The 14761-nt window shown below is 38.0% G+C and overlaps 5 protein-coding genes across 10 annotated transcripts; 3 read left to right on the forward strand and 2 right to left on the reverse strand.

The window, feature by feature from the left end:
* Positions 1 to 125: 125 nt before the first annotated feature.
* Positions 126 to 2508, reverse strand: LOC135172954 (uncharacterized). Its single transcript, XM_064139518.1, has 4 exons — positions 2322 to 2508; positions 1758 to 1869; positions 1387 to 1674; positions 126 to 990 (listed from the first exon to the last, which is right to left on the reverse strand). The coding sequence occupies exons 1-4, from the start codon at positions 2399 to 2401 to the stop codon at positions 607 to 609; spliced, it is 864 nt and encodes a 287-aa protein (XP_063995588.1). The 5' UTR covers positions 2402 to 2508; the 3' UTR covers positions 126 to 606.
* Positions 2509 to 2647: 139 nt separating this feature from the next.
* LOC135172953 (uncharacterized) lies at positions 2648 to 5005 on the forward strand. 6 transcript variants are annotated; one of them, XM_064139516.1, is made up of 6 exons: positions 2648 to 2974; positions 3138 to 3166; positions 3240 to 3403; positions 3545 to 3732; positions 3904 to 4115; positions 4489 to 5005. In XM_064139516.1, exons 3-6 carry the CDS (start codon positions 3246 to 3248, stop codon positions 4822 to 4824), a joined length of 894 nt encoding a protein of 297 aa, XP_063995586.1. In that variant the 5' UTR covers positions 2648 to 2974; positions 3138 to 3166; positions 3240 to 3245; the 3' UTR covers positions 4825 to 5005. The 6 variants fall into 6 exon arrangements, with proteins under 6 accessions (XP_063995586.1, XP_063995582.1, XP_063995583.1 ...); XM_064139511.1 differs by having other exon boundaries at positions 2649 to 2974; positions 3038 to 3166; XM_064139517.1 differs by having other exon boundaries at positions 2663 to 2974; positions 3038 to 3166; positions 3626 to 3732.
* Positions 5006 to 5080: 75 nt separating this feature from the next.
* Positions 5081 to 6920, reverse strand: LOC135172957 (superoxide dismutase [Cu-Zn]-like). Its single transcript, XM_064139521.1, has 4 exons — positions 6786 to 6920; positions 6570 to 6666; positions 5479 to 5666; positions 5081 to 5333 (listed from the first exon to the last, which is right to left on the reverse strand). The coding sequence occupies exons 1-4, from the start codon at positions 6846 to 6848 to the stop codon at positions 5226 to 5228; spliced, it is 456 nt and encodes a 151-aa protein (XP_063995591.1). The 5' UTR covers positions 6849 to 6920; the 3' UTR covers positions 5081 to 5225.
* A 696-nt stretch (positions 6921 to 7616) lies between these two features.
* On the forward strand, positions 7617 to 11512 carry LOC135172941 (transferrin-like). Its single transcript, XM_064139487.1, has 10 exons — positions 7617 to 7895; positions 7999 to 8059; positions 8129 to 8268; positions 8346 to 8579; positions 8873 to 9154; positions 9252 to 9412; positions 9479 to 9618; positions 9704 to 10099; positions 10297 to 10882; positions 11065 to 11512. The coding sequence occupies exons 3-10, from the start codon at positions 8208 to 8210 to the stop codon at positions 11389 to 11391; spliced, it is 2187 nt and encodes a 728-aa protein (XP_063995557.1). The 5' UTR covers positions 7617 to 7895; positions 7999 to 8059; positions 8129 to 8207; the 3' UTR covers positions 11392 to 11512.
* Positions 11513 to 11752: 240 nt separating this feature from the next.
* LOC135173006 (protein FAM98A) lies at positions 11753 to 13963 on the forward strand. Its single transcript, XM_064139581.1, has 4 exons — positions 11753 to 12128; positions 12232 to 12598; positions 12720 to 13010; positions 13361 to 13963. The coding sequence occupies exons 1-4, from the start codon at positions 12094 to 12096 to the stop codon at positions 13961 to 13963; spliced, it is 1296 nt and encodes a 431-aa protein (XP_063995651.1). The 5' UTR covers positions 11753 to 12093.
* Positions 13964 to 14761: the final 798 nt, after the last annotated feature.

Below are 14761 nucleotides of genomic sequence, written 5' to 3' on the forward strand. Positions count from 1 at the left end.
GTGTTCTTCATTTGAAAATTGAGAATTCACTCTTAAACTTCAACTCCATCCGGTCTTTTCGTCTTCTCATAATAGAAATCAAAAACACAAAATAATGAAACAAGAACTGAAAAAAACAGAACGCGTTAGGAAGCAATTTCTCATTTATTAACATCAATAACGACATCCCTGAAGAAAATACAATTTTCCAGTTAGTTAATGTATTTTAAACAGGGAAAAATCAAAAAACGGTTAATTACACAAATCAGCACCAAATTAACTATATAAAAATCGAAACTGCAAACAGAAATTCATATTTTTTCTCCGATACCATTTTTTCAATTAAAAATACGTTTATTCTCGAAAAATTAAAGAGACAGGATTTATTCCAACACATTAAACGGCTTCCTCAATCAAATAAAAAATCTCACCTCAAATAAGACGTTTAAATCTTCAACGATTACTTTTTATTTACAATTTGCGTTGTGGAAGAAATGGAAGGAAAAATCTATTTACATAAACAAATATCGTGTCATTTTGCAATCAACTTCGCAGATTGACCTGAAAAAGTCGGAATTTTATATTGATTTTCTTTAAATGCATCACAGCGTATAGTTAAATAAAATTCTATGTGTCCTTGGACTGTCCAGGCCTCTTTCGCCTCGTCATGGCGACTCCATTTTTGGGCTTGACAGAGGGTTTGACTCGTTGTGCATGACGTTTAAGGATCTCATCAAGGGACAGACAAGATTCACAAGTGTCACAGTTGTTTACTTCGAGTGTGCAAAGATTGTGGCGCCATTTGTTGGTCGCATCCTTGTAGGCACACTCTGGAGTTATGTGACTATACAGCTGGTAATCAGGTCCTCCTGAGCACAATTTGAGACTTTGAAGGTGATCCAGGAGGCTCTCGAAATCCTCCATACTGTGGATCGACGAGGGCTTGTCCTTTAATACAGTTCGAGAATTCAAAAGGAAGATATCGAAGTTTAACTTCTCGTCGAAAACAATCTGCAATAGAAAGGGAATGCTAATAAAGTTGAGAGTTTTAGAGGAGATATTGGAAGAAATTCTACTCCTGGAGACTTTAATGAGTTTGGAAAGTAGTTTTCTGGACTTTTCAAATTAAATTTCTACTTTCGCCGATTTTTTTTCAGAACAATCAAGATTATATCATTACACTCATTTCGATTGATTTTAACTTCCTACTTGACAATTCCAGAACACTATTAAGTATAAAAAAACTCCTATGTAGCGAGTATTTATTTTTGTTTATCTAATCACAAAAAATCAAAACTTAAATAATTGCATTCTGACAAGAATGAGCACTATTGATTAATTCAGAATAAATTACTAACTTATAAACTTGTATTAAATCGTTGCGTATTTATTACATAAAAACCTCACCTGTTTGATATAAAAGGGCTGCAATCCCACGCCATCAACATTATGCATAATCATCTCACTGACAACAATCTTCTTAACTGGAAGCTCACTACAATGAATCGCCCAAGATCTGTTGGGGAGTGTCGAAACAGCATCTTCCGAGTATCTAATACGATCAAACAATTTATGCATATTCTGGTCAACCTCCTTCATAACATAATCTGAGCTATTGTCATTCACAACAATGTTGTTACGTCCCTGAGATGCTGCGGGAGTTCCTCCCTTTGAAGTTTGTTTAACAATAATTTGCTAGAAAAAAAATCGATTTAATTACAACCAAAATTCCAAACATCTCACCATTGATGATGTTTATTTATGAATGGGATACGTACGATATCCTCAGACGAATTGGACTTTCCTATGGGATTTTCTGATCTCGAGGAATCATCTCTCGTACTCCTACTAGGGTTCAAAAGACTTAGAGTTTTCTCTGTGGAACTTTTTCTGAAACAATATAGATAATAGCGATCAATTGTTGTCTCCAATTTTGGCAAGTGTTATGACAGTAGATCAATCGAGTTCTCTTAACCATCACTAGAATCTCTTCATTCTGTCAAAATGTTGAAGTACTGGAGTCAGCATCAGTAAGAGAAATTACATCAACTCGAAAATCATATTTCGATGGCAATTTCTTTTGTAGCAAACTCAAATACACGTCCATTGTATTGAATACTTGTTTCTATTGATTCCTGCTTGCACTAATGTTTGATATAACCTCCATTACCCTCCAAATTTTGAATAAGCCCGGATTAGAAATGGAAATAGGAGAAATGAAACCCAGAGTAAGAATTAGGATGGGAGAACCCGATCAGGAGTCAATTGCATGGTCAATAGCAACAATAACTACACTCATATGTTGACAAATGCAATTATTCATCTCTGTCAGCTTTACTTACGTTGCATTCACCCCATTCTTCAATTTTGCAGTCTTCTCTCTGGGTTGTAAGTGAGTCTTTCTCTTTTTAGCCTTTGGCATTACTACTCAATCAATAATTCAACAATAAACAGCAACAGAAATAACCAATAATCTTTTGTCAGAAGTGATCAGTCAATGATCGTTGGAAAACTAGTACGATCTTGAAAAATAGCAGGTTGAGACGTTTAGTTTGGCGTCGCCATCGTCGACACGATGAAGCTGAAATCTCGAATTACCTCTTATTGCTAACAGCTCTGCATTTGATTACCAAAATGGCGCCTCGATTTTCAATCCACTCTCAACAAAGGGTTATAGAGAGTGTGGAGAGAGAAAGAGGACTAATTAAATTCTCCACGAAAATCTTTGATGACATTCATTTCTCGAGGTGTTTGATCGAAAAGTTCATAAGCAAGTCATTTATCCTCAATGGATAACGGAGAATTTCATTTTATTCCCAGTAAAATACGCAGCTAGCGTCATCAGCTGGTGACGATCAAAGCCAGCTACACCGAAATCTTTCGCGATCCGGTATTACTCCTTGAATTAACCTAGTTGATCCTCAGAACATTGATGACAGTTGAATTGATGTAGTTTCGGAGATATGTATCATTGCATGAAGATATCTACACGTCTGTACGTACCTACGAATCTAATTGCTATTGACAAGTACAGTCGACAATTAACCAATGTTTTCAGGAAAGAATCCTACTGATTGTTTCAAAACCGAAGAAAAATAGAGAAAAGACCAATCAACGTATTGTAATTCATTTTATACTGTTACTTTGTGATTCCCCAGTATTTTACCCACCACCATCAACATTCGGAGTGAGTATCACTATTAGGTTCACGAAGGAAGTGACTGTTGGAACCTGTTCATTGACGAGGGATTTTGTCGCAGGGAAAAATGAGCCTGAGGAGGAACTCGTCGATTGGCTCCTCGACAGGGGGGGAAGACCTTCATGGTACAATGTCAACGTTAGCGAGTATGATCAAACAGTCGAAGAGGGTCTTCGTGGGAAATTATACTGAGAGACGATATGTCCAGTCGGTGCCGGCCTACAGGTGAGTTTTCGAGGGAAATTGATGGAGGAACTTCATGGTGTAACCGCTTTATGAATATTCCTAGCTATTTTCTTCGTAGAAAAAGATCAATAAAGCTCTTACAAAGGACCTTGAGATAATTCAGTTCTGATATGTCACCAGAAAAGATGAAACCATTAAAACGCATCAAATACTTTGCCATCGGTCTTCAGGAAAATTTATTCAGAGTTCATCTCATTACAGGGACATTGTTTCCATTGATCCAGAGGAGAGTGAAGTGGTGAAATGTTTAGCTGACATACAGAAAGTCGTTCGAGAAGAGTTTAAAGAAAAATGGCTGGGAATTACTTGTGAGTGGAATTCATTGTTTGAAAAGTCGATTAGATCATCCATTTACTCTTTCTCTTTTATTGTTTCGAGATTTTGAGATAGTTATCAATAACGAAGACTGAAAATCACTTTAGTTACCTCCTTTTACGACTGGCTCACATAATTATTTAACAACAAATATGTTTCTGTAGGTAATATGACCGACAATATTGTTGTAAATTACAACTTATGGGTGGAACTAGACCAAGTGCCTCTGGGAAAGCACTGGTTTCAGATTCGATCCCTTAAAATGAATCAGAACACGATTCAACTGCAGCTGAGGTATTTGAGGCCATATGAGGGAAAAGAAAGAGACTCGTTCTTCAATGAGTCTGTACAATATCCACCCTTCAATATCAAAGAGGTGAATTACTAAAATGAACAGTAAAAACCAGAATTCCAAAAAAATCAATTTATCTCATCGATTGTGTCTTAAAGAGGCGAAGCATAAAAATTCTACCAATCGAATCATTCTGTTGCTTATAAAATTATCCCGTAAAGACGGGTCGGTGAGATAAAATAGCAGATAACATTGTTCGCAGAATTTCGTCCGCTTCACACGAAAAATGGAAGTTTCCGTTCACAGATAATGCGGAATGATAAATATGAATTTAATAGAATTATGCAATCATCCATTTCCAAACGAAAGTGAATATCTCATGAACTTTGAATAATCAGTAAAATAATTTTTTATAGCTCTCCCGAACTCCTCATTACTCATAATATTCAAATTTTAGATTTTCACTTACCACAATCTCTGCGAAGTCGCCAGATTCAGTGCAGTATTACTAATGAGTATAATAACTGTAGCCGGAAATGTCCTGTGGTACATAAGTGAATATTCCCTGCGTCTGACTCGAGAACTATCGAATCTGATAAGAGTCTTAACGCCAATTATCTTCGGACTCTACGAATTCATGTCAAAATGCGTTGGTGGATTTATATGGCTGATTTTCATGCTGTTCGGCGGTCATTCTGCCCCTAGGAATCCTCCACCCATGGCTATCATGGGAAACAGTCCCCGACCCATTCAATACCGGAGGAGTTACTCCAACCAGAAGTTCAAGTACTGAGGGACGCAGCTATTCTTCAAGTATTACACACAAGAATTTTATTAACTTAGTGATCCTTCGATTTTTTAATGCTACTCTGAAGATCTATTCGTTATGCATATTTGATCGTAAAGTTTTAATGAAGATTTTTGAAACCAAATGTAAAAATGTTTTATATCGATAATACATATTGAGTATTATATTTTCAAAAGCTCGGTGGATTGATTATTGCTCACCTCAGATGATTGATTGGAGGAGTTAATAAATTTAAACGGAAAAATATACACCAAATGTATTTGTAATACAGTAAGCTTTTAGGAATGATAGTTTAGTTTTCAATTCACTACTGGGGGAGCAGTGATTAACTTCAACTGGTCAGTTATTATTTGTTTTTGTGAGAATTTTCTTGTTGGTTTGATAATTTACTTGGTGATGCCGATAACACCACAAGCAAGACGAGCTCCAGCATTTCCAGTTGTCTTGGAGAGCTCGTGGCCACCCTTTCCCAAGTCGTCAATGTCCGCGTGAACCTATCGGCCAAATCCATGCATTCAATTAACGCAAGTATTAATTAAATTTATATGACAAACTCCATATGGCGGGGAAGTTCATAAATATATGGGAATTAAGCGAATCTATAGAATAGTTTTTAAGCACTTTTCGCGCAATAATTACCACAAGAGTTCTTCCAACAATATTGTGAGCTCCCTGAAGCTGGATGTGCTTATCGGATATGTTGACCTTGGCAACACCATCAGCACCAGCCTCCACGTTACCCAAATCACCTAAATGACGCTCTGCATCATTTGGACCACCATGCTCTTTTCCAAGAGGATTGAAGTGAGGCCCAGCACTTGTGCATCCTTCGACAAGAATAAATAACATGATAAATTGCGTTTTTTTTTTTAATATTGAGTTTGAACAATAAAACCCACAGAAAGTTTTTTATAAGTTTGCTTATTTTGTACATATTTTCTCGCCCATTCTGATTCCAATGAAAAATTTAACCGGAAAAATTTCGAAAACATTAAAAAACAATCCAACAGTTTCTCCACTCCAGAGAACTATTCAGTGAAATTCCACTCGAGGTAATCAAGTTTTTGTCTACATATACATATACTTAAAGCTTCTAGATCCGAGCTACATATTAAAACATAGATTTCTACAACGATTATGCAGTGATAATATGCAGAAAAAATGTAATGTATTCCACAATTTTTCGCTACTGTCTAATCTAATCCTTTTTTAAAATTCTGAACTCTAAATAATGGTCTGGTGTAACCAACCCATATAATAACCCTTGTCATGAATAATTAGAAATTATTCAAAAACTGAATGGTCAAAAGGGATATTGAAACTTTTAACTTTTAATGACAATTAACAATTCGATTAGAAAATGTGGATATTCGAATTATTAATCATGCTCACGCCCTAAGTTGCTTGCTTGTCTGTATATTATTTTTAAATTGACTTTAGATGACATTTATATGCCTAACGCAAAAATGGAGACCTTGAGTGTGAGTGACTACACCTAACAGGAAAAAAACAGGAGAACGAAAAAAATATAACAATCAGGACATTAATGTTTATTAATACGATCCAACGTCAATACTGTTATGCAAGCCTGTTGACCCAGTAATCAAACAGATAGAATGTGATACTATTATCGACAGTGATAGCAACATTTGACACAACTTCGAAATTCGAGTTTTGAAAATGGGAAAAGCAGACAAAAGTTCATCTCAAGGAATAAACAATGAATTTACCATTAGTGTTGTCCCCAAACTCATGAATGTGGAAGCCATGTTGACCCTTGGTGAGACCGGTTACTTCGCCGGTGACCTTGACGGGTGCCGAGTCATCCTGCATCAAGAAACAATATCGGAAATAATTGATTAAAAACGTCAAATGTCTCTTGCTTCAATTGCAAACAATTTCGCACTTCAACGTTTAATGTCAGGAAGTAAAAATCAATGTCTCACCGTCTGTTCAAAGAAAATTGTCCCCTTGACTTCTCCCTGGAGTACACAGACTGCCTTCACCATTTTCACGATTGAATAACAAATTAACGTATGCCTCTGGCGACGTTTCAATCTCGAATGTTCAGTTTTATCGTTATATATTCAATGATTGGTGCTGAATCACGTAAGGAAGCGTCTTTCGTGCCGTGTGGAAATGAGAAGATATTACGGTTTTGTCTCTCTCTCTCGGAAGTGAATTATTATTTGCGACGAACGATCATAAACGCGCCAAGTCGAAACGCCGGCTAGTAGGGGAATCACAACAACGCTCGGTTGATAAATTAGCAAATTCAACTTGAATGAACTATTTTTTAAATAATTCAGGTGATTTTCCTACAGACACATTTCGCACCTTCCTCCTGATATCTCTTAAAAATCTTCAATCGGATTATTATGCAGAAAAAAATGATCGAATAATTAATCCCGAGATTGGGTACAATAATTAGTTATTCTATAGAACAACTAGTCATATATGCGATGCATTATTGCAGTTTGGAGTCCTGAGCATCGATTGATGATCCTTGAACATTAGAACTACCAACTATATCCAGAGTATTTCTGACTGATGATGTAAGGGTTAACACTGATCAACATCGATAACGCCGGTATGTCCACCGATCCCCAGAGATAACGACAAGAGCCCACATTTTATTATCCATAAAATACTTTCACAGCATGGTAAAAAAAATCAAAATTTATTTATGCTCTTTTGTGATTCCATTTATGCCATAATTTTTCAATATCTCCATTCTATACCAACACCAGGTGTGGACTTCCTAGCTGGTACCGCGAATGGTGTCACAGAATCACCAAATTTTGCACAGTGAAGGGAACGGAAAATACTTTGAATTCCTGAAATGAAAATTTCAGGGCAAATAACCTTCTCTAATTACAGCCAATGTAATTTTTCGATTTTGATGGAACGCAGTGGTCGACATAGAGCCATGATGCCCACATGTTGGAAATCAGATCTCATAAAAATCAAAAAATTATTTTGTCTGTTATTATAAGAGTCAATTTCGTCAGGTAATACCTCTGGAAGACTTCCCTGAATCCTCCACTATCGAAAAGGTATGATATAATTTTCCACGGAATTTCAATATTTTACCATTTGAAGGTGGTAATCGTCTTTTGCTTGTGCACTGTGAATCAAAGAGTTTTTTGGATGTGACAGATATTACGAATCTCTATGACGCATCAACGATACATTCACCGTATATATCTGTACAGCCAAGGTGAGACCATCGAGCTTATCACGATATTATCAGTGTTGAACTACCTATGACCGGTATACCTCATTTCAGTCCTGCCTTCGTTGGAAAACCATCAAATCAGCTAGAGTGTCAAGAAGGACCCTCAAAGTCGTAAGAAAATCGCAGCAGGATGAAACGCCTTTTTCGTGGTCTTCTCTTGTTGCTAGGAACAACGTGGGCTGCTGGAACCTGTAAGCTTTTTCCTCTTATTTAAACAAACATTCAAGTCTTCGAATTCATGAAAAAAATTTTTGTTCTTCATGTACAGATCGTCTGTGTGCACCAGAAGACATTAGCAGTTCAGAATGCAGTGCATTGGCCAAGGGTGACAGCGGTGTCGTTTGCGTACCTGTTAAAGACCGAACGGAATGTGTTATAAAGATTATCAATAATAAGGCAGATTTTGGTATCTTCAATGCTGAGGAACTTCTCCTCGCGTATCAATTCTACCCGGAGGAGATCAAGCCGATCGTACAACTGCGCCACAAGGACAGGAAAGATCGTAAGTAGAATTCTTGATTTTTCGAGCAAATAGAGAACATTGAAGATTAACGGATGTTCGAGTGACTCCTCAAACCTCATTTTATCGCACTTTCGACGGAATGAATCATCAGTGGTTGTTTGGTCATTGACATCTTAGTTTCCTCAACTTATCTTCATTGGAGAGAAAAAATTAATTTCTGATAGAAGAACAAAGCAGATCATATTTTCTCTTCATCTGAGAACTGACCGTAGTCCTCGCCGAGACTCTCTCAAGTAAAAATAACTGTATGCGAAATACCTTTATCTCTCTAGGAGCCTTCGACTTCCAAAGTGTCGTCGTGGTACCCGAATCATTCAACGTTAACGAAGGTCTGGCTGGTCTAAAGAATGGAGGACTGTGTCATCCCGGGTTTTCTAAGTCTCAGAATTGGAATGATTATATTCTGAAATTCCTGGAGAGAAAAGCATGGAATCATCAGTGCAACTTCGACCTATCCGTCGCGGAAAACGAAGCAATCAACCTTAAGAACTTCTTCGGGAGGGCTTGTCGACCTGGACCATGGGTTGAAGACCCAGTTGAAGACAAGCGATTGAGTAAGTGTTCGTCAAAATTCTTTTTCTCTGGAGAGAAATTTTTCAATAAAACATTACTGCATCGATTGGGATGGAATCATCTCCATTCTTTTTTTAGAGGAAACCTATCCACAACTTTGTGAACTTTGTGATAATAATGCTGCCTGCTCTTATTATAACACTGAGCACAGTGGACACATGGGAGCACTGGAATGTTTGGTCTCTGGTCGAGGGAAGGCTGCATATGTAGCATATGACTACGCTTACCAGTACTTTGGGGTAAATTATTCTCTCATCCCCTTTTCAGTTGAGATAGGCCCCCTTCATCATCATCGTTACTTGCAGGTGAACCTCACTGGTCCAGAGCCACGCATCGCGAGACCAGGATTCCAATTCCTCTGTCCTAATGGATCACTTAGACCTTTGACTGTATCCGAGCCCTGTGCATGGATTGCCCAGCCATGGAGTGCAGTTGCAGCAAAAAGGTATGACAGCAGTTTCTAGTAAAAATGACAAATAATTGTTGTTCAAAATAAAATAACAACAGAAGGATATCTCCAATGCTTTCAGTCACCTGTCCTCCGAGCTCGTCTCATCATTGAAAACCTGGCTGGGAAGTATTCCCAACGTCGATGACAATTGGAAATCCACTCTCAACGGAATTCTTAAGAGAGAAGGCGAAATAAGTAATTACATCGAGGATCAAACACTCAATAAGTACTTAGCAACTGGGCGGGAGGTCCGTGTACCCGAGAAAACCTGCGGAAACACAATTCGCTGGTGTACAATCTCTCCCCAGGAGACCGACAAGTGCAGATGGGTAGCGAAAGAAGCTCTTCTGCTTGGCATCGAACCCAGGTTCACCTGCGTCCAAGCCAATAGCACATTCGACTGTCTTCGTTACATATCACAAAATCTCGCTGATATCATCGTTATAGACTCGAACTACGGACATTTGGCCAGAACGTGTGTAAATCAAAATCATTCTTTGGTTTAAAGCAATGAGCAAAGTTAATTGAAAAAGTTAGCACATTCGTAAAAAATTCATATTGATAGATTGGTCTAATAGAAATCGAATATAATTTATGGACAAATGGGCTGGACTTTTTAAAAATACTTTCGTTCTTATCAATTCTCTTTTATGTTTTCATTTTCCCATTCAGAATTTTCAATCTGACATCAATACTTTACGTGGAACCGATGAAGACAATGAACAGCGCCATTATAGCAGTAGTGAAGAATTCAGCTTCATCTCAATTTAATGGCCTCAAAAGTCTGAAGGGAAAGAACGCGTGCTTCCCTGAATATGGAGGAATTGCCTGGTTGTCACTGATAAATGTCATTCGCAATCAAAAAATTGTACCCGATACTTGCGATTTTCCACAAGCTCTGGCTGATTTGTTCTCAGGTGCTTGCACACCTGGAATTAATGACACAAATCATTCGGACGTGGCAGCCAAAGTGGAAATCGTGAAGCAACTTTGCTCTTCGTGTCCTTACAAAGATAACCAGACAGATTGTTCAGCGAATATTGATAATATGTTCTATGGAGACCAGGGAGTTCTGAAGTGTCTTGATGGTCCTGGAGATATTGGTTTTGTCGAAATAAAAAACGTTGAGGGAGAGCTGAAAGAACGGAGGGTCAATCATGATAATTATCGAGTCTTCTGTAAGAATGGAAGTTTGGCGATTAACACCGGTTTCGATACAGATGCGAATTGTGCCCTGTCTGTCACCATTGATAGCGAGGTATGGAAAATTCATAGCTTCCTGAAGTTGCAGTATTCCAGTTTCCAATGTTGTTTATTTCATACTCTAACTTTTTCTACGATCCATGTTCCATGGAAGCGTTCTCATTACCATAACGACACATCTTTGCATCTTCAATTGTGTTGAATTTATTCTATTTTCAATATCTATGTTCTTTGAAGGTGGTGGGCAGATCTAGCACCCCGGCTGTTGAAAACATGGACAACTCGATGGCTCTCCTAAAACTTGAGGCTTGGCTGGGATACACTTCTCGCACTAGGCGAACGATCCGAATTTACGACTCATTCACAGGATTTCGTGATATGCTCTTCAAAGAAACAACTGTGGCACTGAGACCCAAGAATTCGGATATTGCCACTGTCACAGCTTATAAAGAGTTGTTTGATAATGTTGAGTCCTGTCGAAACTCCGGAGGTGGAATCATTAGTAATACAGTGACTATATTCTTCAACGGTTTTATCATTACCATGATTATATTGACTCAATAATCATTATTAAGAATATTGTGCTTAACATATCAATAAGTTGTCAGAATACTTGAGGGGAGGATTTGTACTAAAATTTTGGAATTAAGGTGAAAAACTACTTAATAAAATTTACTTGTGAAAACTTTCATGGGTTTTTCTTTACATAAACTTAAAATTGAAAACTTGTCAAGTCAGTAGCGATGTGACAAATGGAGAACGCATAATTTCGTAGCGGAATATTCTAAAATCCATTTTTAAGTTTTTCGCATTTTGCTCGGTTTCTGAGCCTCTTAAATTTTAGCAAAAAGACCCGCAGCCAATTTAGCCACGTTCTCCATGGTAATGTCTTACCGACAGGTACGTTTACCATCGTAGTTCATGCGCCCCCGCTACGCTTTGAGGGGTTCCATAGGCATCAGCAGTCTCCCCTATAATCTGTGTCTGTTTGCCAATTTATGTTGGATTTTTAATTACTTATTTAAAAATAAAGGAGAAACTAACCAAACATTTCGAGTTTAGTGGAAACGGGTGCAAACAATGGTTATTTAATTTGGAGACAAGTAATCCCCTATCGGCTGTCTACATAGGAGTCTCGTCGCCGGCTTGGGAACCTTCGATATTTTCTCTTCTGAAATAAATTCTAATTATCTGTGAATTATCTCCTTGCACATTGCCGTAAATCGCAATCGTCTGCATCTCCTTGAGAAATAACGTGCTAGTGAAATGGAGGACTTATTGCGATGTCTGCGCATAATTGGGTAATTATTGTTAGGTTAACCAGTCACTTCGAGACCAAAAACCAATAGAGATAAGTGACAGATTTTTACATTGTCTCCTTATTTTGTTTTTTTTTATGTTCAGCTATGAGGGACCCTTGGTATGCGTGAATAGGTTCCATGAAGCTTTGGAGAGAGGCCCCAAGTCTACGGATTTCACTACCTTGGTAGCGTGGCTGTCAGAGCAATTATCCATTTTTGGTAATTTCGAGGAACGTGTTCATCCAACAGCTGGCCCTGAAGACTCGAGTTCATTTTTACTCGAATTGAATACATTCTTGAAGGAATTGGGCAGTATCAACACTCAGTTCATGACTGGAAATATGAATCAACGACTGGGAACGAGACAAGAGAGGATGCTTCTTCTGGAGCACCTGATTCACGAGCTCATGGCTAATAAAATCATTGACTCAAAAAGACCCGACACTAGGGCGAAGCTCCAAGTAACAATTGTGAGGCAATAATCATCTCTTGTATTCATCGCAAATCTTTTCAATGAACTTCTTTTTTTAATTGTGCGATTGGTTTTTTTATGCGGGATTATTTTTAATTGTTCGTTTTTCATTGATCTAGCATGAAAGTGACACTGCCAGGAATCTCAAGGATATGCTGATTGCTTTGGAATTTGGGAAGCCTCCAGACAACATCAATACTGAACAATTGTTTACGAAACTCGATGGAAGACTAAAAACTGTGATTTCCTCAGCTCCGAAGGATTTGCTTGGTAAGCCACTGATCATGGGAGAATTATCGAATGAACAATGGGAGAAGATTGATCAGCTGCAGCAGGAAATGATGGAGGAGTTCACTATACGGAGGGAGATGTTGCTAAAGAGATTGGATGTCACTGTGCAATCATTTTTGGTAATTATCATTCATTACTATTGAGTCTACCCAATATTTTCATTGCAAGAACACAATGTTCCAACGTTATTCAGTTGAATCGTTGAAATTTCAGAGTTTATCATTATTTCCAAGCCATTCAGGAGTCGCATCACTCTAAGCTACTCTGTCTGTTTGACTCTATATAATTCTCTTTCTCACATTGCTAAAGAACTGCTTGAAGACATTCATTTCATTACCTGACAAAAAAATCCTACCCATCTGATTTTGCACTTATCAAATGATTTTATCTTTCTAATCAAATATAAATATCGAACAAAATGTCTCACCAAATTCTGGTCAATTAACTACCCCTAATTATGAATCCACAGTGGTCTGATCGAATAAAAGTAAAAGAGCATGAACTCACCAACTGTTACCACTCGAAACGTGATAAAATGTCATCTCGGCCATCAGTAACAATCTCTCAACTATTAGCAGCGCGAGACGATTTAGCAATAATTGAAAAGACAAGTAGTGCAGCAGTGAGGAAAAACACCCAGAGCAGTGTTACCAAGGTGATAATTGGAGCTGTGCCAGATCGAGGAGGCAGACCGAGTGAGCAAGCACCACCACCACCAGAGATGCCATCCTGGCAGAAAAACCGAGTACCGGATGCACCCAGAGGCGGGCGAGGGGGTGGTTGGGGAGGAGGAAGAGGGGGCGGTAGAGGAGAAGGACGAGAGGGTGGAGGTAATTACAGAGACCACAAAAATGCATCCTCGAATTTTGGACAGAATAGAGACTGGCAGGACCAGCAGTCGAATTCGGAATCCTATCAGGAGGATTGTAGAGGGGGTGGGTATCACAGGGGTGGGTTTCAAAGGGGTGCTCGTCCGGGAGGTTACAAAAGGGCAGGGAGGGGTGGGAGGGTACAAGGGGGATGGGCTCAGGGAGATGGAGGATATGATCGTGGTAAAAGATCTCGTTATTAAATTTTTTACAGTAATTGTTATTGGCCTGAACGGAAAAATTTCATTGATCGAACTTTAGCGACCGCGATTCCATTATTCTCTGGTTAAACCTGTTGAAATTTCTGGATTTTTTGCATTTCATTTGTGTTTTTGAATATTTAATAAAAAATATTCTATAAAAAAATCCATTACTTATTTTAGTGACTGATCTAGTTGTCACAATGAAATTTTCTCATGAGCAAAGGAAAGCGTGATGACGGATACTAAACTTCATAAATGGAGCAAATCTCATCTATTTACTAGAATTAGTGCGTTTGCGCGAAATATATTTTGAATTTACTCATCTTCATGTTGATTGGAAGTGTTCATTTGTTGTGAATTTTAGTGAATTCATGCAAGCTTTCACAATCAGATAATTTCATTGCTTAGTATATTATTAAGAATTATATATATAGCATGACTAAATACTCGATACTTGAACATTACTTATGGATGTACACCTTCTACTAATAAGCTTGAAAAATGCGATGCCACGTAATTTGTATCGCGCTTTGTAAAAAGGTAATTTCTTCGAGTCTCTTCACCTAACGAAAATGTCTCACACATTGGGATGAAATCAAATCCTTCCAGATTCGGGAAAATTTTTTTTATATCGATGTTTTTCCGCACTGATATTGAAATATAGTATTCGGATGAAGGTGAAGACTATTCAACGAGAGGTTTTAGCATTCAACCTCATCCGAATCCAAGCGGATTATGTGGATAGGAAAAAGAGTATTCAGAAGTCGCTGGCTGTTAAGGTATCCAGAAAGAATAAAG

The sequence above is a fragment of the Diachasmimorpha longicaudata genome, chromosome 2 (genome assembly GCF_034640455.1).
Source record: "Diachasmimorpha longicaudata isolate KC_UGA_2023 chromosome 2, iyDiaLong2, whole genome shotgun sequence".
NCBI classification, from domain to species: Eukaryota; Metazoa; Arthropoda; class Insecta; order Hymenoptera; family Braconidae; genus Diachasmimorpha; species Diachasmimorpha longicaudata.